At 42.5% G+C, this 24,043-nt stretch overlaps 1 protein-coding gene across 1 annotated transcript in view; it reads left to right on the top strand.

Moving 5' to 3' along the window:
• Positions 1-735: 735 nt before the first annotated feature.
• otog (otogelin) overlaps positions 736-24,043 on the top strand; it is a gene marked incomplete at its 5' end in the record, with an annotated part of 79,692 nt that continues 56,384 nt past the window's right edge. Inside the window, 12 exons of the mRNA XM_079555515.1 lie at positions 736-751; positions 9,161-9,262; positions 9,488-9,639; positions 11,810-11,931; positions 13,484-13,689; positions 14,196-14,326; positions 16,232-16,338; positions 16,420-16,529; positions 17,133-17,258; positions 19,141-19,249; positions 21,077-21,123; positions 21,425-21,570. Coding sequence (XP_079411641.1) covers positions 736-751; positions 9,161-9,262; positions 9,488-9,639; positions 11,810-11,931; positions 13,484-13,689; positions 14,196-14,326; positions 16,232-16,338; positions 16,420-16,529; positions 17,133-17,258; positions 19,141-19,249; positions 21,077-21,123; positions 21,425-21,570 — 1,374 coding nt within the window. The remainder of the gene's footprint in view (positions 752-9,160; positions 9,263-9,487; positions 9,640-11,809; positions 11,932-13,483; positions 13,690-14,195; positions 14,327-16,231; positions 16,339-16,419; positions 16,530-17,132; positions 17,259-19,140; positions 19,250-21,076; positions 21,124-21,424; positions 21,571-24,043) is intronic.

Below are 24,043 nucleotides of genomic sequence, written 5' to 3'. Positions count from 1 at the left end.
CAGCATAAATTCTTTTATAAGTCCATTTTTAAAATGTACCTTTGTTAATGTCAACAACCTTTACAATAAAAATTGGAAAACTGGGAAAGTTGATGCTACAACGCTCTGTGATAAACACCAAGACACCACAAAGGAGTGAAACAGCGCCCCCAATTTGACGCGGGTGGCCAAAAAGTGTACTGCATCCAAATTTACCATTGAGGATGAATGGAAGAGAATTAGTATTAACCACATGCCGGGCAAAAGTAGGTCACCCTCTGGCGGGCCAACAGAATTGTTTCGGCGGGCCAAATTTGGCCCGCATGCCCCACTTTGGGCCCCTGCTTTAGATCATTCCTGATCCAGTCTAAACATTTTAGCTTATGTGATGTGGTTATGTTTACACTTTTCTCACATTGGACACTTCAGGTCGATTACAGCTTCTGAAAATGACACCACTGGTGGACAATGGATTCCTGGTGGCTCCATGCTGGATTTCTCTTCAGTCTTTGACAGCTGTTTTGCATGGTTTTCTGTCAGCTCACTTCTTACGATTGACGGCTATTGGCAAAACAAAATGTTTGATGGTTCTGTATGTCTGAATTTTCAAAAGGGCTGCATCCTTCTGACTTCCTTTTAACAATTTGTAATGTTGGCTCTGCAAAACGAAACATGTACAAAACACGTTCATCGTATTTCCCACTAGAACCTCGAAAGGGCCAGTTTTCAGATCTTAACTTGGATCCCATCTCTAACATGGCCCTCTCTGTCGGTATGTGTTTTCAGTCGCCTCTGTCTCTGTGCTGGCAGCAGTAGCCGCGGCGCAGGTGCTGACAGTAAATATTGGGTGTTGAGTGGATTCTCTCGGATTCGCTCCCGTCTTTGAAACCATTGAAACGGGATCCGAGCGAGTCCTGAGACCTGGACTTTTATCTGTCAGCGCCGCGATCCGGAGAGACGAGCCAACGGCCAAGAATCACATTCACACCACGCTCACAGCCACAGCCTTCTGGGAAACAACTCAACTCGGACACAGTTTAGGAAGGCGGACGGCTTTATTAGGGCTGCGTGATTTGGCAAAAATGTCTTAATTACAATTTTCAGGTGCAGGAGCAAGCACATTAGAGAGAAGACTGACATGAGAGCTGCTAAAGTGTTGGAAAAATTGATTAAAAACAACAGTGGTGGTGAAAATACCTGATTTTATTACTTCTATTCTACTGGTCAGTCATTACTCCAAAACAAGTACAATTATTACATAAGTGAAAGCACTGATGTATCTGCTGTGAAAAAAAGTAAGCAAAGTATTCAAAGCATAGTACATAAGTGTTAAAAACATAACTTTGCGGCTTCAAAAAACAAATTCCCCTCTGTACGGCAACACTACGGGGACAAACTTTCCTCGTCGTGAGTCAGTGGCATTGGCAGTACACCTGCACAGTGCCACCTACTGTTCATATTTCTAGAGAAATATGACTCGTTTCAAATATAAATGTTATATAAAGTATGTAGTCAAAGACATACTTGGAGTAGTATTTCACTACATTCTCACAGTTTTGAGTAATCCTTGGGCAAAGCTGTTAAATGTAGCTGTTTCTGTACTTCCAGGATACAATTGTGTCCTTGATAAACTCAAAACTGCCCTCCACATTTTTTAAGCCCATAATCCAACACTATATCGATTCTGAGCCGCTGAGCACGGCGTTCTGAAGCTGTAAATCAGAATTGAAACTTAGTTATTCCCACAGCTGCCAGCAGGAGGAGCCCCAGGCAAAGTCTTCACCAGCTCTGTCCCCTGTATTTTATTGTTGATTCTTACAGACGTTATGTAGAATAATTAAACCTAAAATACCGATACTGATGCACCAAAATTATGTTTAAGTCTAATTTTATAACTCGTATGCGTGACATGTCCACTTTAAATCTTCAACTGGACTGGGTTTGGTTGAGTTGAGGATGTTTCGCTCGTATTTTCAGAAGCTTCGTCTTAGCTCTTGGGGTCAGAAAATGTGGTGCAGAATGAAGCTGAATGAAATCTTCGGAGGGCCTCTTCTGTGACCATTGACGCCAACCTCTCATGAAGACCTGGTTTAAAGACATACTTGGAGTAGTATTTCACTACATTCTCACAGTTTTGAGTAATCCTTGGGCAAAGCTGTTAAATGTAGCTGTTTCTGTACTTCCAGGATACAATTGTGTCCTTGATAAACTCAAAACTGCCCTCCACATTTTTAAAGCCCATAATCCCACACTATATCGATTCTGAGCCGCTGAGCACGGCGTTCTGAAGCTGTAAACCATGGCGTAAATCAGAATTGAAACTTAGTTATTCCCACAGCTGCCAGCAGGAGGAGCCCCAGGCAAAGTCTTCGGAGGGCCTCTTCTGTGACCATTGACGCCAACCTCTCATGAAGACCTGGTTTAGTCTGAAATTCTTCCACCTTGAAATGCTTATCCTTATCCTTAAGTTAAGTATTTTTCTTAGATAGCTGCGTTTGAACCTTCCCAAGTGCCTTTTGTTTCATTTTCTGACTAAGAAGAAGCTTCTGTGAATAGAAGCCAAACGTCCTCAACTCAACCAAACTCAGTCCAATCCATGATTTAAGCTTCACTATGGTTTATTTACATTTTGTAGTTGTGATGATATCGTTCTGTTTTATTGTTTAGTCCCACGTTTAATTCACAATCTTGGTATTATATTGTTTAGGAACTTCTAACGAATGCTTTTTGTTCTCCTCAAAGGTCCCTCCAGTGGAAACAACCAACCAAACGACCAGTACACTGTTCGCATCGCCTTCTTCTACTTCACAGAGGACCTCAACTACCACTTACACACACTCTACCCGATCTCAAAGGACTTTACAGCCCACCACCAGTTTTAGCAAAACGATAGCTCCCTCAACAACAAGTCGAACCACATCTTCCGTTGAGTTCACGACATCCACGGAGCCCGTAACAAGTAGAACATTTTCAGATAAATCAACCACAATGGCTAAAGAAACAATGAGTATAGAGTCTGACATCAAGGAACGCCTGTCCACACTGTCTACCAGCAAATCGAGCCCACTGGAATCAATTGCTGCTACACTAGGGGGAAATGAACCTTCAACTAGTCAAACACAATCTAAAGAAGTCGCAAAACCAGCAAGCACCCAATCAAACATAAACACAATGGGAGTTGCCTCTTCTGCAACTTCTACAATGGGTGAAACCACATCTTCTCGGTCAAATAGTGCCAGAATGTTACAGTCTGATGTATTGTTGACTAATGCAATGCCCGCGACTCAAGCTACAACTTTGAAAAGGCGAGAAAACCATCCAAAAAGCTTTTTAGATCCTGCCTCTATTTCCCAAACAGCTTCGCCATTGCCGGACATTGACCTTACAAGCTCCGTCAAGTCAACAACTGAGTCGAAAGATATGAAAATGACAATTATGACTGAAGTTCCAGGCACAACCGAGGAGTTTAGCCAAGTAGACTTGTCCACATTAACGTCTGTTGACTCCGACGGACGATCAAAAGAGGGAACAAGCCAACCAAACGAAAGGAAAATGTCAACTATAGAACTTACTGCTACTGCAAAAGTTACGCATAGTTTTGTGACGCCAACCACAAAGCGTTCGAGGAACCAATCGCAAAGCACTGCAACTCAAGCGAGCGAATCGGAAACAAGGACAAGTTCGTCGACTCAGATTCAAATTACGGCAAAAAATCGTTCAGAGAGCGACAAAATTCACAAAAACCCAACAAGACAAACTTCACAAAATGGGCCAACGCCAACAAGCCAATTGGGAATCGACGCTGAGAAAGGTTAGGAGCTGGCGCAAGGCGGAGCCACAAGATCAGCCAATCAGATATCAGATGTACATGTGACTAAAAATTCTAAACATTTTACAGGTGGAGTTGATCAAACAAGACATAAGACGGAAAACAGCACACGAGGCAATTTATCGAAGTGGCATCAAAGTGAAACGGGTGCAGACAATCATCCGTGGGACCAATCGGAAGGCTTTGAGGAGGAGGGGGGCAAGACCAACTCTTCGGTTCTGAGGCGACAGTATAAAGAAGCTCTGGGGACCAACTCAAGGAGGCACCCACGTAAGTAACAGCAATATACACATGGTTCGTTTCTACACTGGCTATAGTTTGGATTCTAGTTTGGCGTTTGACTTGATTGGACCACTTTGCGTTTTATTAAACATTTTTGCAAATTTCAACAAACCACAGCAAATAATATACTATATCAAAGATAAAGCCTCTAAGACACTCCAGGATCAATTGTTTTAGGGTTGCTGGTAGGTTTTCACTGCTAATTGAACGTTTCCATGTGTACGTGTATATTTAATCCAAGAAAACAGTCAAAAACGCAAACATGATCCTGGAATGTCTAAGAGGCTGGATGGAAAGTAAAGGTGTCAAGCTAAGCACCCATGTGGTCACTACATCAACTTATTTTAAAAGTTGCATAATTCACCTTTAAAGAGCAGGCACTATGCTTTCTGCAGGAATTTGGTCATCATCTCAAACACACTTTGTCACTATCTTACACTTTGTTGTTTAGAAAATGCTACACCTAAAACAAAATGTCCAGTTGTTCCACTTCCTGATTTTAAAGCACGCTCACCATAAGCCCCTCCCACTTCCTTGCTTTTGCTCCCCTTTGATAAGAGTGAAAGCTGTGACATGTGCTTATAAAGTCATCCCAGTGAAGAATTCAAAAGAAATGCATTTGTAAAATTAAATCAGATGACAATCATGGAAATATATGAACATGAACACAGTGAGAACAGAATTTGATCTCTTCTATTGGCTCTAAGTGTGTTATTAGAGAGTTAGAGCGCTGAAATTGGATGGAAGATAAATATATGATCAACTCAACAATAACAACATTTCATAGTTTTACATGTGTCAGAACGTGGCTGTGGCGCTGTTTAATGTAAAGCCGTATACGGACAGGTGTGTTTCTGGTCCAGGTAAAGAAGGGGAGGGGTGTGTGTCAAGGCTCGCTGACCCCAGAGTCCAGAGCAGGTCCAGAGCAGGTCCAGGGTTCGATGGAGCAGATAAAACCACGGTGCGTTCACTGACCGTAACAGTGTGTGGGTTTTCTGACAGCTGTGGGACAGAGGAAAACCTGACCCCGTCAACAGACCACCAGGACACAGAAACTGGAGTCATTTTAGACATGTCACACGCTCTGAAGCTCAAAAGCCAGTGAGATGCTTTTGCTCTTTCATCCAGTTTTCAGAGTGATAGCTCTTTACACCCTTCATGCCAATTGTTAACCGCTCTAGTTCATTTTAAACTAAACTTCATCTTCACATGGATGAGTTTATACAATTTCACAGCTTCCTGGCAGCGGAGTGATTCAGCAATGTTTACAATATTATCCCCTACAAAGCTAATTGGTAGTAGCATCTTTGGGGTTTATGATTAATCGCTAACAATACGGATAAACACAGAAGCCTTCTTAGTCTGTAACCTTCTGCAGGAGAGCAAAATGGATATTACTCACATTTAAAAAAGTAAAATCCCTGTAAAGTAGAAATATATCATGCAAAATCCACGTCTTTTTGTATGTAATAAGTTTCCTCTGACAACAACAATTGTATTTCACTTCACCTTCCCACAGTTTTGAGTAATCCTCGATCCTGTTCAATTTAGCATTTTTTTTTCTGCATCATTGTGAAAGCACAAATCTGCCCTCCACATTATTAATACCCATAATTCAATATTATATCGATTTATCACACTGTGCTGGAACTTCTAACAATGCTGTCAATGGAAACTGAAAGTTACTCAGTCAATCAGTTATTCCCATTGCTGCCGGGCGGCAGAGACATCATTCCAAATTACAAAATGTACATCATCAATGCTGAGACCCCAAAGTCTTTGAGTCTATTTCTAAACCTTACGTGCATGATATATTCACTGTAATATATCAGTGGATATATATACTAGTCAAAAGCGCTTATACATAAAAAAAGCAGTAAGAGCTTTCATTTTTTTGGCCATTGTTTTGTCACCCAAAAAGAAGGGGATTTACTTACTCTTCAGTCAAATTATGTCTCGTCATTTGCTTAAAGAGCAAGAAGACTCTCTGAAGAACTAAATCAACACAGTCCAGTCGACAATATGTGAATACCTCTTGTAAATCCACTGTGTCAGATGGATTTACCAGTAGAGACTCAGCAGCTCATGTAATTGTCCGCTCAGCTCTTTTCTATACTTTTTCTATTGTTTTTCATTTAGCTAATGATCTATGGACAATGTTTGTTTGTTTCCCCTAAACATGGCGGGTTTTTAAAGTAATGTTGAATTTCATCACCAACTGTATCCCCTGGGTTTTATCTTAGGAATATGCTAAGCAACAGGACTTAAGCGATTACTCCACCATCCCAGTAATTGGCAACGTCGAGCCAAAGGCAGAGTTACAAACTGAAAACGTCCCATTTGGGTTCATGGGAAGATGAGCTTGTGAATAACATTTGATCTGAAAGTATAAAGGTCACTCTCATTTCCTTGTTATTTTCAGTGAAACTGACTTTTTGGTTAAACAGTGGAGCGGCTTCAGAAAATAATTACTCATTACATTCCTTTTAAGTTCAGAGACTGTGACTACACTGACACTAGTATTGGCTTTCTCTCGTCTTGTTAGGTTTAAATGAATCCATGAGCTCACAGTTTCTTATCGTCAGCGCTGCTTCATGACTGTAACCTTAATAAGTGTCCGAACTTTGCTTGAATGATCTTTACTCAGTCACCACAGCAAATATCTACCTCCGAGGTCAGTGGCGCACCACCAGACATTTTTACTGTATTTTCTGCAATTTGGTGCCTTTTAGAGGTGCCCCAGCAAGTTAGTATGGTTCAAGTTGTGTATTTTTTCATAAAATCCTGTTGTATGGCTACATTTTATTAATGCAATACAGATTGAAAAGGAACATGTTTCAGTACACAGTGGAAAAAGAATGGCCCACATAGAGATTATAATCAGCTTATCTTCTAAATTCAAAATAATATTCAAAATTTATTTTGACACACGCTGCTTATCAATCAGAGTGAGTGGGGGCCCAGACCCCCAGGCCTCTGCTGCCTGTGCTCAGCCTCTGTTCTAAACTTCATTTCTCACTGTACTCTGGACTCTGGCTCCAAACAACACAACAGCCTAAAGCCCTAGTCCTGACACTTGGTCTCATGTTGTATTTAGCTTTTGTAACAGTTTGACTGAAGTCCTGTGAACAGTGCGTTGTGAGTCGAGGCGCTGTAGTCATTTGCGCTCTTGAATGACACTTATTCAGGACTTATCAGCTGTTGGCATTCGGGGATAGATTGGCCGATACTGAACTGGGCTGTGGTCGGGGAACACAGGGCGCACAGCGAGCTCTGAGTGACCGAGCTGATTGGTGTTTTGGTGACAGTGTTCCCGGTTGAAGTGGCCTGGCTGTGGGTGGCTGGAGTGAGTTTGGAGCTGCGCCTCTCTGCCTGAAGCGTGAGATGAGAGCACACTTTAGCGTCTCAACACTCCAAGAAATAAGAAACAGGAAATCAAACCTTGTGTTTGAAGCCTGCCAGGCCCTGCCTGACTTCTGACATGATATGGCTGTGAAGTAGCAGTGACAGAGGCCAAACCTTGTGCCTGTCGGCACGCAGCAGTATGGTGGAGCGAACCATTATGAATGGAACGGGGTGTAAAATAAGAACATGTTTTTATTCACCAAAAAATGAATTTTACATTAGAATTGGCTATATTTAGGGCCCACAGTCTTACAGCATAAGCCTTTTCACGACTCCTGGGTCCTTAGAATCATCCTAGCCTTCTAGCCCTTGCTGTAAAGCAGGGTGGGTTGACATTTCAAGGAGCGAATTCAAAAGAGCCAGTTTACCAAATTTAGCAAATTTAAAACCCGGTTTAAAAAGAAAGTTAGCTTTTCTAAAGCTAGATACTCAGATAAACTCTGGGGTGGGTACAGTTTATGAAACCATGCGGGATTTCGTGGTATACACATTTTAGAAGTTTTAGCTTTGGGCTAATGATTGACAGGCCCTGGAGCACTGTGGAGGCTTGTTGCTGCTCAGCCCACCTCACGAGGGCAGAGTTTCCTGCATTTTTGTCTTTTTTTGGTCTGTCAGAGGAGAGTGCCATCATGGATTCACTCTGGAATCCAATTTTATTAATGTAAAGAGGCAGCAGTGAACACAAGAGGCCTATCAATGTATCATGTCATGATTATTACACACATCAGTGATCAAATGCCTGTTAAAAAAAGCTCTCTGTAGAGAGTCCATAATGGTCCTGAAGAAAGCAGCTTTTAAAAGTAAATGCAGCTTATCAGCTAAACCCAAATACACATTTCTTCTGAGACACTGAAGAGGCATCAAGAGACTCACAGCTAAGCCAGACATGCCTTCTATTGTTCTGGCTAATGACGTTCACTGGAGAATGAAACAGATTAACAGCTAAGCTCTTCCCAGAAGGTGATGAAAGTTTTTTGTGGAGTGGAGGGAGCTGTGCAGGAGGAAGAGGTAGGAGGAGCTGACCAGTGCAGGACACCACGCTCTGAAACAGGGACAAACCTAGGAGGCGCTGCATCGTTTCAGAGACTGAAGGCAACCAGCCAGGTTTCTTCCGGGTGCTAGGGTTTCCCCGACCTATAAAAACATGCTGGTCAGGTTGACCCAAAGTGGCAGCACGGCTCAGTCGCAGCGGCTCAGCACTAACACCTGAACACTATTTTGTTGTACTCTTTTACAATAACAATCAAAGCTCTTACTGACTTGCTACTTAACCATAATGCTGTTAGCTGCATGCTACTGCTACTGTAGCTTCGAATGCTGGTTTTTCACTTCTACGGAACAATCTGCTTAATTTTCCAATGTAAAAAGTGTTGAAACGTTCATTAGGACCTGATTTTGACACAACCTTTTTGTGCTAAATACATAGGCTTATAATCCATGAGACTTAATATTACTTCCCTCTCTGCTGTGACATAACATGGAGTTTTAGTAGTTAGCGGTGCATTTATCTTGTTTTATCTGATGTAATATTTCGTACAGTATTTTGCTATATTTTTGTTGACTCAGCGGTTGTATGAATACATCTTCAATGTAAGATCCGGCTTTTCCTTTTACTATTTTAAGTTTTGTTCAAAAGAATATAAAGTCTTACGTTTGTCTCCACAGCCGGTCCGTGCCGCTTCCCCTGCCTGAACGGCGGCCAGTGCGTGAACTCGCAGTCATGTGACTGCAGTTTGTACCAGGCTACGGGGCACAGGTGTCAAACAGGTGAGTTTAGGCCCCGCCCACTACACGGACAGTTAACTCTACACACCGCCCACTCCTTTATCGGTGAGTGAGGCAACAAAAAGCTGCCGAACATACTCGAGTCGTGATGAACCCAAATGTGTAAACAATTTTCATTTTATGAATATGAATTATGAATCAGATTTTTCTTCCTATGACTGCAGTCTGTTGATTGAAGATGTAAAACGGCTGCTTGTTGTGTGTCAGTGCCGAACCAGGGCTTTGAGCGGGAGATGACCTGCCGCAGCTGGGGCCAGCACAACTTTGAGACATTCGATGGACTTTACTTCCACTTCCCCGGACGCTGCACCTACACACTACTGAGAGACTGCGAGGAGGGCTCCGGACTCAACGTGCAGGTACTTCCATGAGGACTGAGCTGAAACAGTGGAGTCTCAGTTTAGAGCGATAGTTAAACTGAATACAATTCAACATTCAATTGATGTTCTGGGCCTGCAATTTGATGTAAACTAAGTGACATGATGATAATATAAATTATAATGACAGTGTTGGACCAATGAGGCGAGCTTTCCTCTGCACAGGGAACAAGGAGGGGCTTTTTCAGGTCCAATCAGAAAGCTTACTTTGAAACATCACGGGCGGCGAGGGCGACCAGACGTCCCAAAATATTAGGGACAGTCCCCAAATCCAGGCCTTTTCCTGGATCCCAAATCCATCTGAAATTATCCTAGAAAGGACACTGAACACCGGTTTTCCAATAAGTATTGCCTGATTAAAGGCCAACACACGCTGACTGCCTTTATTCATGTGTGTGAGAAAGACTCTCAGCCCCTTGTTTTTAAGCCTGTTTCATTTGGACGCGGCTGTGGTTGAAAACAGCTCCAAGACCACCGTAAACTTTGAGAACAGTGTGTCTGTAATAACCTGCTTGAACAGAGACGTAAAGGTCATTGAGTTGGGACAGAGGTTTTCACAGCGGGGTTTGAGCAGGTTATTTCTGTTGACAGTGACTCCTCAGTCTGCGGAGGACGTGTTAAACAGGCTGTTGTGTGGAAATGGCCCGTTAGCTGATCTGCTCAGATTAGTCCACTTTCTGAGATTAGCGTCAATTACCTTCAACTCAGTGGAATCCTCTGAAGAGCGGACCAGCAGAGCAGAACCGAGACCTGGCTCTCAGGGATTTAGAGGTTTTTCTGCAGGAGGGACGCGCTGACCCCACTCCGCTGAACTGGGTCCTCAGGCGAACTCAGGCCTTACATAATTCTCAAAAACGGGAAAGAGAACTTTTGCCACTTCATGTACTTTTTGTTTGTAGTTTCTACATTAATGGTCCAAAGAAATGGTATTTGTTTGCGCTTTAGTGGCTATAAGGTCCCAATTTAGATTCAGACCTAATCCCAGAGACACTGCAGGAGGAGTGCTAAGATTCTCCTTTTTTAACCAAGATTAACGTCATAATCAACACAACAACAGAGCAGGCCACACAAGTGAGAGCTTTGCTATAAGTGGCTTTCATATACGTACAGGCTTTTTTAAGGGTAAACGCCAGTCCCATTGTAAGTTTGGAACTTTTTTTAAAAGCACGTCTCAGTCTCACCTCATAGGGCTCAACTACAGAGTTTTCAAGGTTGTATTTATTTATTAACAAAATGTAATCATTTTATATCACTCATTTCTGTTGATATTAAAGTCCTTTTTGTAATAAGGGAATCCCCAGAAGCGTAAAGATTATGAATAGGGACCCATAAATGAGCCAGCTCTTTGAAAATGAACAAATCCCAGAGATGCGGCTCCCAGAGAAGAAATCCTATTACTTCTTTAGATATGTCAAAGCAACCATTTAAGCCAAAGGGCTTTCTGAGGGGTTTCTCTGTAGATTTTAAATCTGTAAAACACAAAGATCAGACAGGTACGCATCAACTTGTCTAAGCTCAGGTAAGAACATATCTCAGTATGGAAAAGCGTTGACCTGTTCCTTAAATGAGGCCAGACTTTGACTGACAGTTCACAGCAAAGTTCCTGTCCTTCTGCCCTTTTTAGGACCACGCTCTGTTGAAGGAGTCATATCTGAAACAATAGAAGCAACGCACACCAGAAGTGCTCTCAGCGGTGCAGATGTTGAGGAAAATCTTCATTAATCAAAAAAACAGCATCGCACACTCAAGCAGCCGATGTCCAATTCTTAATCAGGATGATGATATAGCGTTTCGGCATGAGCCTTCATCAGATCATTCTTTTTTCATCTTAGAACCACAGTGTGTGTGGAGTGGACCAGCCCAGGTGGTTTAGATCATCTCCAAAGAGTGGGTGGTGCCCATCAATCAGGAAGCCACACCCAGTGCAGAACAGCCATTTTTCTACAAAAAGTAGAAAAATGGCTGAAAAAAGAATGATCATCATGAAGGCTCATGCCGAAACGTTATATCATCATCCTGATTAAAAATTGGAAATCGGCTACTTGAGTGTGCCATGCTGTTTTTTTTTATTTAAGGAGTCTGCCATGTCTTATCTGCCATCAAGGTCTTCCGGTGTTTATCGTTGTAACTGTGCTACTGTGTTACTTTTCAGGTCCACAACGACCCCGACTGTGACTCCTCCCCCTACAGCTGCCGCCGCTCCGTCAGTCTGTTCATGAACTGGGACGGAGAGATCAGGCTCAGCGCTCACAACGTCACTTTCAAAGGACAACGGTGAGATTTACATCAACGACCAACGTGAGCAGAGCCAGAAGCCACAAGTGTCCAGATGAAGTAATGAGGCTTTCACGTTGTCCTCGGAAATGGGGATAAGGGTTTTACATGTTCCAAATTGCACATGAAAGTAACATGTCAGCTGACACTACAATGAGAGAACATTATTGCGCAAAAATGCCCAAAAGTGACGCAAGCTAGAGATACATTTTTCTAAAATGAACAGACCTCTTTTAAGAAGAAGAACACCAAATCTGATGCTATCAAAAGCCCCGTGTCTGGATCAGTGACTCTTTCTTTACATTACTGCGTCACTTTATTATTTATTTGATTTGTTTGATGAGGACAGATACAAAAGCAGCCTGAAGAAACTCCGTCCAGTATAAAATCCTGCCCAAAATAAAAATCCAGTGTGCAGAGAGCAAATCTGATCCATTTTCTCATGATACCTGCACAACGATGCCAGGGGAAGAGTCCCAAAAGAACCATGAGCATATTGCAAGGGGAGAGGGTTACTGTGCATCCAATTATACAATGGAAATATTTTTTTTCACTCAAACTTTGCTGTAAATACTGTTTAAAGTGACGCTAGCCCGCAGTTAGCTTTGCCCGTTAGCATGTTAGCTTCTTCTTCGTGATTCCATTAGTGTGTATTGCTTTCTCCGGACCGGTGGCAGTCAAGTTGCAAACATGGTTTTCTGGTCAGAGACACCAGGGGGAGATGAAAGACCCTCCAATCATCCCATAAACACTTGTATTACCCCCACAGGGACTACGGAAAGGATTTATTAAGGTAAACACGTTACTTAGTACTGCTTTAAAGGGACTAGATACAAGTTGGCCATTTTATACTCACTACTGCCACCTCAGGCCATATTTGTAACTGCACCTTCTATATTAAGCTCGTGCATGACGGCATTTCGGACCCGAAGTAACATCCTGACAATCCTGACAGTGCAGGATTTTAGAGGCAGTTGTGGTGAACAGGTCTGGGCTCATTCTACACCTTAGGACATTGTTGGAACATGAAGGGAGGAAAATACTTAATTTTAACATTTTTAAACTCTGTGTAGTCCCTTTAACTTAAATTATACAGCCAGCGTGGGCTCCTGGGGACCCAGGAGTGGAGCCAGGCTGGGTGTCAGAAACACCTGGCTGGAGGATTAACCTATTGCACATGTTTCAAAAACTCAAAAATTTGGAAACTCTGTTTCTACCCGTGTCGTCAGCCTGCATTTGCAGATTAACCAACCGAAGGGACGTTATTATGAAAGTTTTATTATTAAAGATCTATATACAGCCTTTACTTGTCAATCATGTTTCTGACGCTTACTGCTCCATTTCACAAAGTAAGTCGTAGAACCTGCAAACAACTGCTTGGTATGAGGAAATACATACATGAAACCCACCGCTGTAAGGTTGAGCAGGTCTGCTGCCCAGACAAAAGACCCAGTTCTATACAATGTGGAAAAAAATGGGCCATTGTAGATTGGAATAAGGTCGTGGAGGATACTGAAGCAGCAGCTGCAGTGACCTTTGCCCCTGTGCGCAGCCTGGAACTTCCTCACCACGTCCACGACCTGATGCTGGAGCGGATCGCGGATTACGTCTTGGCGACGCGGCAGGGCTTCACTCTGGCTTGGGACGGGCGGCGAGGCTCCGTCTACATCAAACTGAGCCCGGACTTTGTGGGTCGCACCTGCGGGTTATGTGGGAACTTTAACGCGGACGTTCAGGACGATCTGCGCACCAGCTACGGTAAATCCTCCGTCTGACCTCGTTCACCTCTGCTGCCTCTGTCTGTTTGTCTCAGTTTGTCTCTATATGACTGCATTTTGTGGCATGGAAATGATTGTGTTTGGGCATTTACCTCTTAACTCCCACTTCAGTTCGGTTTTACCTAAATCTAAATGCTTCTCAACTAGAGAGCTCACAGCCTATAGACCAGGGTAGCGCCTCAGTTGAAAGCTAAGACCTACAAAACTGATCTTTTTCCTCTTTCATAGCTGTTTTGTCCCGTTTTCTTTGTTCTTTTGCTGCTTTCTTTTCGTCTCCTCTCGGTTCAGGTGGGGATTATGAGGTTAAAAAGCATAAAATTTGCTTGTGCAAGCCCTGAACTAATATTCCCAAACCTGAAAGTATTGCCATAGTTCTGCTTTTGTTTTTCCAAGTTTGTCTCGTCTCAACCCCCTCCCCTTTTTATTGACTTGAAAGTGGGTACACAGATGACCCATGTTTTTGGATGTGTTCCTGCCGTTGTCCAGGCGTATTCACGGAGGAGGTCGAGATGTTCGGGAACAGCTGGCAGGAGGCGGAGCCCGATGAGTCCAGGTGTCCCGTCGTCCTGTCAGGATTCAGCTCTCCCTGCTCTGAAGCCCCGGACCATGTTCTGCAGGTGAGGGCGGAGACTATAAGCCTTTGATTTTTCCTTTTGTTTTTGTGCCAGTTCTTTTGTTGTTTTTGGCTTGTGCTTCGCAGCGCTGGGACAATACGCTTTTGCCGCGGTACTTGGGGCCCGATACGATATGTGATGTGATACAGGAAGAGAAAGAAAAGGAAATGTTGATGTGTCTTAATGTCCTTTCGCTGCTTAAGCGGACATTCTGCTCAAAGCATGAAGTTACTGGTGATGCTGCTGCGGCCTCTGCTGATTTAGAACATCCTGAACGATTTTATACACATTATTTTAATTGAATTAAAATAGGTATTGAAAAGGTACTGTTAAGGCACTGGCATCGAAAAGCAGGTTTTGTTAAAGTAGTGATATCCCAACCCTAGTCACGATCTGAAATGTTTGAGTCATGAATATATGGATTATAATAATAATAATAATAATACATTTTATTTGAGGCATCTTTAAAGACACTCAAGGTCACCGTACAACAAAATACAAGGGAATTACAGCATTAAAAACACACAATCACAGCGCATTACATTATTCACAATTATCAAAATTAAGGAAGAAAATACACCTTTTTTTTTCAAACCTTTGTAGCGGTCGACGACATTTCGGATCAATATTTGAACATTCTACAATATCGGCCGATTTAATGCCACTTAAAGGCATTTTTGCCGTGGAAAGAGCCTTAAAATGAGCCTCCCACAACTTCCTAGGTCTCAGAGAAACTGGAAAATGACAGCGATTTGTGTTTGCCCCTTTGAATCCTTAGAGGAATAGGCCACTGTTTTTACATACTGAGATATGTTCGTACCTGAGCTTAGACGACTTCATTTGTGCCTGTCTGATCTTCACCCGTGCCCTCAGTCACGTAAACACAGCGCAGACGGCGTTAGCATTTAGCCTCTCCTCCTCTCCACTATATCTCCAAACGAGGTCAAGATAGAAGCTACCAAGCTCTTCCACGCTTTCCCTATTTAAATATGGTTACGTGAAGTGTTACACTACAAAGTATAATTACACAAAATTTAAACAATGTGGAATTTCTAAGCGGAGAAAAAGGGGAACTATATTGTAAGGCGTAATAATACCAGGAGTAGTTTGAAATCCGCGCAGTAATATCTTCACTTTACTGTCTGGACGCCGAACTACCCCTGGTATTATTACACCTTACAATATAGTTCCCCCTTTTATCCGCTTAGAAAATCCACATTGTTTAATTTTGTGTCATACTTTCGTAATGTAACACTTCACGTAACCATATTTAAATAAGGAAAATGTGGAAGAGCTTGGTAGCTTCTATCTTGACCTCGTTTGGACTGGAGCTATTGTGGAGAGGAGGAGAGGCTAAATGCTAACACCATCTGTGCTGTGTGTGCAGTGCACTGCACATACAGTTTCAGAATTATGGGAAAAGCCCAACAGTTTATAACCAGGATCTCTTCAGCTCTTTAGATACATTTTCTTTGGTGTTGAACAGTTTGGACGCAATCTGCAAACTGTTAGGTTCATAAAGTAGAGTATAAGGACAAACTTCAAATCATTTTTGTTGAAATAGGATAATCAGACAAACCTTTTTGATGCATAAGTAGCTCTTTGTTGCTTTTGTTTCATAAAAGTACCTCATCGTGTGAAAAGATTGGAGACTCCTGGCTTACGATAATCAAAACTCTTCAAAACATGCGTTACCTACTTGTTAAAAGCCCCCAGATCTAGGTCCTCTTTTTGCTGCTGAGGCGAGGACTTCCTCTTTTCACACCTGGACAAAAAGGCAGAAAAAAAGTTGTTATGGCTAATGTGAGCTCCCAGTCCTGACTTGAATGAGTTTGTACTGTACCCCATCACTCTGCAGTGCAGCCAGGCATTGAGTCTGTGCTCAGTTTTGTACGTTTCCGTCCACAGAAAGCCCATGAAGTCTGCTCTAAGCTGCTGGAGCCTCCGTTCCAGAGCTGCCATGAGTTCGTCAGCCCTCTGTCGTTCATGGCCTCCTGCACCAACGACCTCTGCTGGTGAGGCCGCTTTTCGCCAGAATCAACAGCTAGCACATGAAATTGCGGGTTTATGAATCCGTCAATGTTTTGCCTGTGTAGGTCGGGGGCGGGGGATGAGATGCAGTGTGTGGTGCTGAGTGAGTACGCTCGCGCCTGCGCCCACGCCGACCACCCGCTGCAGCAGTGGAGACTCGCCTTCTCCTTCTGCGGTAACTACTCAGTCAGAAAAGTCCTTTTATTTGAATGACCCAAATGTTAAAGTTTATTGAAACTTACTGACATAAATAGGAAGAAAAATGTATTACAATTATCATTTTACGTTTTCATGTAGGACGAGATTTAAAACACTCCACGTTTACAGGCAGAGCGTTCCACAGTTTTGGGCTGACTGCAGAAAACACATCTGAAAATCAATTCTAATATTAATAGAAGCCGGTGTCACTGCATAAGTTTGTCAAAAATACAAAAGTGATAGTCTAAACAAACTCATCTGCAGTTTTGCTGACATTTTCTCTAATATGTTTGATTATTTTGCTCAAATATTGCCCAATTTCAAAATTTCACTTTGTTACTCTGCTTATTCTGATCTTAGAAATGATTTTAAAAAATAGATTTGTCGAGTTGAGGCAATAAAATGGCATTAAAAAGTCTTGACCGACTTGCTTCTGCCTCGATAAACCGTGTGTTAGTGCTCTTCTATTGCTGTTGATTGGTTTGTAAGATTAATACTATGGAGCCACTGTGGTGATGCAATAGTCTGAGTATAGGTCTAAGAGATAAGTGCTAGTCTCCTTTCTCCTGTTGCTCCTCAGAGAAGCACTGTGATGAGGGTCTGGAGTGGAGAGAGTGCATCAGCTGCTGCCCTCAGACGTGCAACCAGGAGAAGAGCTGCATCGACAGCAGATTGGCCTGTGTGGACGGCTGCTACTGCCCCGACGGTACCATGCCTCCGCACGCCCTTTCCACACGCCTCCGCTGACGCCTTCGCACACGCCTTCACACACGCCTCCGCTCACGCCTTTTCTTGCAGTAGATTAAATGTCTCTTAGCACCATAGATCCAGATTGTAAACGCGACAAATCAGATGTGTCAAAATCCAGCACAAAACAGGAAGTCAGAGGCTAAATCTAGCACAACGTTAGCATTAGCATTAGCGGTCCGCCCTGTTCACATCTCAACTGTGTCTCGCTATGAACTCTGGCTGAGACGATCTTCTAATGAACTCAAGGGAAATATCGGGATGTGCAGGAGGGTCTGTGGGAGCTAGAAATGAGTTTAGGCAACAGCTGAGAGATTGTTCTTTAATATCTCCGACTTTAAGGTACTGCTGCTTTTAAATGTGAGAGAAAAGCACAGTTTTTTTTCAATGGGGATGACGCTAAATGAATCAGAAATATAGTCTATACTTTGTTAATGTGGTAAATGACTGTTCTAGCAGGAAACTGGTCATTTTTAATGGAATTTTGACTCAGAATAGTATTTATTGCCGAGAATAAAGCTTCCGAGACACGTTTCAACCCCTAGGTCTTTGTCAAGGCAGTTGTCTCTTCTCCCGAAGAGCACCTGGTACCTACACGATCAAGCTCCTGTGAGCACCTCCGCCTTCTCCCTTTTTCTAGTATTTATTGCCATTGTTTGAGAACAGGTTCACAAACTAGGAATTTTACTCGGTGCAATTGTGCAATATGAAACAGAAAACAGAAAACATATAACACATTATTTAGATTAAATAAACTATAAAAACTTGAAAACTATAAGGGCATACATAAAGAAGATTAAAATAAATACAAATATGCTAAAGACAACAACAGCAATTTGACATAGAACAACGGCATGAGTGTATGCAGATGTGCATGTGCAGTAAGTGTCAGCAGCAGATATGTGTGTGGATAGATCACATAATGTAATAGAGCAGTGCAAATGGCTAGAACTGGTTATTATGTTCATGAGTCATAGAGTCATAGAGTTATTGAGTCTCGTTATCGTCCATGAGTCTGATGGCGGAGGGAAGAAACTGCTCTTGTGGCAGAAGCATCTTGGTCGGCAGCTTAAATTTCCTCAGCTGCCACAGGAAGAACATCCTCTGCTGGTCCTTCTTGATGAGGGAGCTGATGTTTGGCTCCCATTTGAGGTCCGGGGCGATGGTGAAGGAGTCCACGATTGAGATGGGGGTGGGAGAGTCTGTCAGGGCGAGGGGGAAGTCCACGATCATCTCCAATGTCTTCTGGGCGTTCAGCTTCGTTGTGGCTGCACCAGGACGCCAGCCGGTCCACCTCTCTCCTGTAGGCGGACTCATGAGGGTGGTGTTGTCCGCAAACTTTACAGACTGGTAACTGGAGGTGCAGCTGTTTGGGTGAATAACAGAGGCACATTTCCAGCATCACTCAAGTGTTTTAATGGTACATCGTGCGAACACATAATAACCCATTCTCGCCGTTTGCACTGCTCTGTTGCACTGTGTAGTATATCGACACTCATGTCTGCTGAGAATGAGATTTAAACTGGTCAGGTCCTCATCCAAATCCATTCTTTGAGAACACACTGCAGAAATAAACTGCATTCGGAGAAGCATGTCTCGTGTTGGCAGCAGGAGAATCCAAAATGTCATGCAGTGTGGTTTTAAATGTTATGAACACTTCTGCTACAATGTACTCTAAAAGCTATGTATTACTTTGTCTTCATAGAGCTCGACAGTCCCGGCCATTTACGGTCACGTGCCGGGGGCCGGACGTAAAAAATCCCATTCATATTTAGCACTGGCTTTTCGAAAAATTCAAATATTAAGAGTTTAAAAGCATGACACTGGTTTCTCTGCTCCAGGTCTCGTCCTTGAGTCCGGGGCCTGCGTGCGGCCGTCTGAATGCCCCTGTGAACACCACGGTCAGCTGTATCCTTCGGGGCAGACGCTGGACGACCGCTGCAACACCTGGTCAGTCTCTGTCCATCTGTCTTCATTCAGGAACTCGCAGTCAATCCCAGAGAAAACATCCAGTAGTTTCACATCCTCATTTTCAAGGGATATCACTTTAAGCCCCTCCCACCCACTCCGCCTCTTGCACCTCTTAATGCCACAGCTTTTTAATACAGGGAATGTGCGGCTCGTGTGATTGTTGCATAGGTTGCTGTAAGTTAAGAATGGACTAAGTGAGAGTGGCTTCAGTGCAGATGCTCGTTCATGCTAGCAGTTTGGCTGTCTGTTTATGAACAGTCTATAAACAGTCTATAAACTTCATAAAGAATGTTGAAGAAAATGCTTCGTACTTGTATCGGTTTTAGAAAAAGTGGTATCGGTTCATCCCAAACTTGGAGGTCAGAAGAATGACAAGTGTGTGTTCAGTAATAACTTAACCTCTTACCACCCGCCTAAACCAAATGCATTCTGTCCTCTTTGGCTATTATATAGGCCTGTGTAACACCTCATTTGAAAGCTAAGACCCACAAAACGGATCTTTTTCCTTGCGTTGTTGCTGTGTTGTGTCACCTTTTTGTTTAGTTTTTTTTATTCTTTTATTTTTTTTGGTCACATTTTTGTTGAATTTTTGTCACTTTTTGTTGAATTTTTGTCACTTTTTGTTGAGTTTTTTGTCACTTTTTGTTGAATTTTTGTCACATTTTTGTTGATTTTTTGTAATTTTTTTGTTGAATTTTTGTCACATTTTTGTTGAATTTTTGTCATTTTTTTGTTGAATTTTTGTCACATTTTTGTTTAATTTTTGTCTTTTTTTAGTTTTTGTAGAATTTTTGTCACATTTTTGTTGATTTTTGGTCACATTTTATTGAATTTTTGTCACACTTGTTTAGTTTTTGTCACATTTTTGTCACATTTTTGTCACATCTTTGTTGAATTTTTGTCACTTTTTGTTGAGTTTTTGTCACATTTTTGTCACATTTTTGTCACATTTTTGTCACATTTTTGTCACTTTTTGTTGAGTTTTTGTCACTCTTGAGTTTTTTGTCACTTTTTGTTGAATTTTTTTTAATTTTTTAGTTGAATTTTTGTCACATTTGTTGAATTTTTGTCATTTTTTTGTTGAATTTTTGTCACATTTTTGTTGAGTTTTTGTCACATTTTTGTTTTTTTGTCACATTTTATTGCATTTTTGTCACACTTGTTGAGTTTTTGTCACATTTTTGTCACATCTTTGTTGAATTTTTGTCACAGTTTTGTTGCATTTACATCCTTGTTTTCTCCTCATTTTTTTGTGGCTGTTTTGGTGCTTTTTTCCCCAAGAAGCTTTTTGATTAGGGTAAAGCCAAACTGGAGAAAATGGGATTTGTTCAGGTGGGAGTTAAGAGGTTAAAGAGGTTAAAGAACATCAAAGTTTCAATGCAAAGTTCATGGGAGCCAGGAACTTCTGGAAACCTGGTCCATTTCCTTAAGGCTTCAGGAAGAAGGAGGCTACAATTAGTCCATTCTTAATGTACAGTCTATGGGCTGTGGTGAAGCTGTGGCAAGCGTTTTTTACTCTGCAATGAAAGGATGAAGCTTAGCCAGAGATGGAGAGGTGAGGGAATCACTTTTTGAATACGTAGGAGTTCAGGAGGAGCTTTCTCTGAGCTGCCGCCGCTTTTGTACTCCTGTTGTCCTCACATCGTGTGGCTCCACAATACGGTCTGAATAGTTTTTTAGTAAGTAAGTGTGGTAGAAGTTTTCCCGTCGCCTAAATACCCCACATATTTCCTTGCGGCGCGGTCTAATCAGTGTTATCTGACCTTCACGGCGCTCACACCTGTAAATGCCTGTGCTTTGTTGCAGTACCTGTGTGGGCGGAGGCTGGAACTGCACCGACTACACCTGTCCAGGCGAGTCCCTCGCGACCGCGCTCTGCCAAAGTCCAGACGGCTCCAAAGAACCCGCTTTGTGATCGAGCTGTAGTGGCTGCTTTCATATACTTTATTATTTAGAATATGTTGATCCCAGAGGTGGTCAGTGACAAAGTAAATCTACTCAAGTACAGTGCTTAAGCAGAGTTTCTGAGGATATGTGCTTTACTTGAGTAGTATTTGAGAACTTCAGCTCAGCCCTAAAATAAACCTATACTTTTTATTGTTATATCTGCGTTTAAAGAAGACATCATTGTCTCTTACTCCTCTCTCGCTGCAGTGGAGTGCTCGGTGACCGGAGACATGTTTTTCCACTCGTTCGACGGCAGAGTCTTCTCCTTCGCCGCGACGTGTCAGTACGTCCTGTCCAAGAGCCACAGCTCCGGCCGCTTCACCGTCACCATCCAGAACGCGCCGTGTGGAGCCGTGAGTCGCAGTGACACCACCACATTTACACACAAACACTACAGATAGAGGTGGGCAGTATATAGTCTGCAAGATGATATCGAAATTGCTTTAAGGAGTTTATCTTCAATGATTAGGAAAGAAATGAGGGGAAAAGGGGGAAATTTGTAAAAAAAAAAAAAAGTTTTTTTTTCTTCCCTTTTGAAGTCTGTTTAGGACAATGTAGATTAAAATGGTTGCCAGCACATGTTTGCATTTTTCTGATGGTTTGCAAAAATATCTCCTAATCATTGTTATCGAGACAGTCCCCAAAAGTACAGAGCAGCGTCTCTGCAGTTTTCTCATGTAGCTCCACGTTTGAACGTAAATTTGCTGGATCCTCGGGCCCATGAGCTCAGGAGGTGAACCATGCCCTGTTTATGACTGCGCTGAAAACTCTGCTGGACACAAAGCACCGGCGCCCCAGACCCACTCTTTCTCTCGGCCTTGGATTTCAGTATTTGTGCCTTTTTTTAATGCACTTAAAATCTAGTCTAAGCATTGTATTTCATCACAAACCCATGTGGACAGACCCTTCAGGTACATTTACGATTTAAGTCCTAAAAAACAAGCCAAAAAACCCAACTAAAACCAGACAAAAAACAGAGAAAAATGCTTAACAAATGTGACAGTAATGTGGCAACAACAAAAGTCAGTTTTGTCGGTCTTAGCTTTCAAATGCTTTACTCTGGCCTATAAGATTTTAGATTTGGGTAAAACTGAACTGGAGAAAATGTGCCCGGTTAAGGCGGGTTAAAGCAGTTAAACCAATGAACGTGTCGGACACACTTTTCGCCCACTTAGCACCTCCTCTGATTGGTTGCCCGAGTCATGCTGTTTCTCATTTCCTCTCCTTGAAGAACAGACGAGAGCAGGATAATAATAATAAATAATGACCTCCATTAACCCGTAACGGGAACGCTGTTCCCTGTTGGATTTCTTGTTGGGAAATTATTTATTTTAACTTATTAACACCCAACACTGCTATCCAGTGTTGCCACATATTACTTGAAAAAGTAATCAGACTGACTACTGATTACTTCTTTAAAAAGTAACTTCATTACTTTAATGCATTGGTGTTATATAGCGCTTTTCTGGACACTCAAAGACGCTTTACATTGCACTATTCGTTCACTCCATACTCAGTGGTGGTAAGCTACTATTGTAGCCACAGCTGCCCTGGGGTCGACTGACGGAAGCGAGGCAACCAGTCTGTGCCATCGGCCCCTCGACCACCACCAACCACTCACTCACTCACAACATTCGCTAGGCTTTCTGGTGTCTCCCATCCAAGTCCAGCCAGGCCCTTCCCTGCATAGGTCTGATGAGATTGCGCAGAGCAAAGGCGGTATGGTTTTGAAAGTAACTAAGTTATATTACTCGTTACTTTATTTTAGAGAGTTTATTTTGGTGTTTACTGTAGTGGGTGTTGGACCACACGAGGGCACTACATTACTGCTATAGACTGAGTCTGATTCACTTCAGTGGCTGCTGTTCAGGGCTGTGGCTAAACACATCTCCATAAAGATTAGGGCGTGTCTTACCTCATTTCATCACACTGACAAAAACCGCCTCCTCCTGCATCAGCTGTTTGCTTCACATCCTCTCCTGGTGGGACTTTCAGTATAAGTGACTGCTGTGCTACAACTCTAAATGTTTCTTAATTGGATGTAATGTGTCTGAAGCTGGAACACTTTGTTGCCAGCACAAAGAGTGCAGCGAACCTTTATAGTGTCATCTTTATCCAACACAAACTCACATAGTGACTGTTCAGTGTTTCCAGTGAGAAAACGTGCATCTCTCTCCTGTTCACGTTTGTGCCGTGGTCCTCAGGCTGAAAACCTGACTTGCATACATAACATCGCAAAAAAAAAGCTAATAATATCTTTTTACAAGGAAATTTACAAAATAATAACTGTGATTTGGAAAAGTAACTTTAATCTGACTACTGATTAGGAAATAGTAATGCGTTAGATTATACGCTACTGAAAAAAGTAGCGCGTTACCGGCTTCACTGCTGCTATCACTTTGGGTTCCAGAGATATCGGCCTTTAATCGGCGTGATATCGGCCGATAGCTGATATTGTAAAATACCCAAATATCGACCTGTAGTTGTTGTTCTTTTTTTTTTTGACTGTTCAAATGAAGACACAAGAGCAGACTTAAAGCATTCTTTAATATTTGAGTTAAAACATTTCCTTTTCATGCTTTTGTGGCGGGGAACAATAAAAGAGTAAATGTGGCAGAGGCCGGAGCAGCTGGTGCTGGTGAAGGGCGTGGCGCCGGGATCTGAGAACAGCCACATGAATCAGGTCTTTCATAGAGTCTGGTCCATCACCAAAACCTGTCCACATTCTGTCCAAAACCAAAAACACAGCCCCCAAAAGCCCCTCACGGCACAAAGCACGGGACACTGGGCAGATGACACGCGATACTGCCCCAAAGGCTCATGGGA

The sequence above is a fragment of the Gobius niger genome, assembly GCF_951799975.1.
Source record: "Gobius niger genome assembly, chromosome: 4".
NCBI lineage: Eukaryota > Metazoa > Chordata > Actinopteri > Gobiiformes > Gobiidae > Gobius > Gobius niger.
The sequence above is the reverse complement of the archived record's forward strand: the minus strand, read 5'-3'. Positions and strand labels throughout refer to the sequence as shown.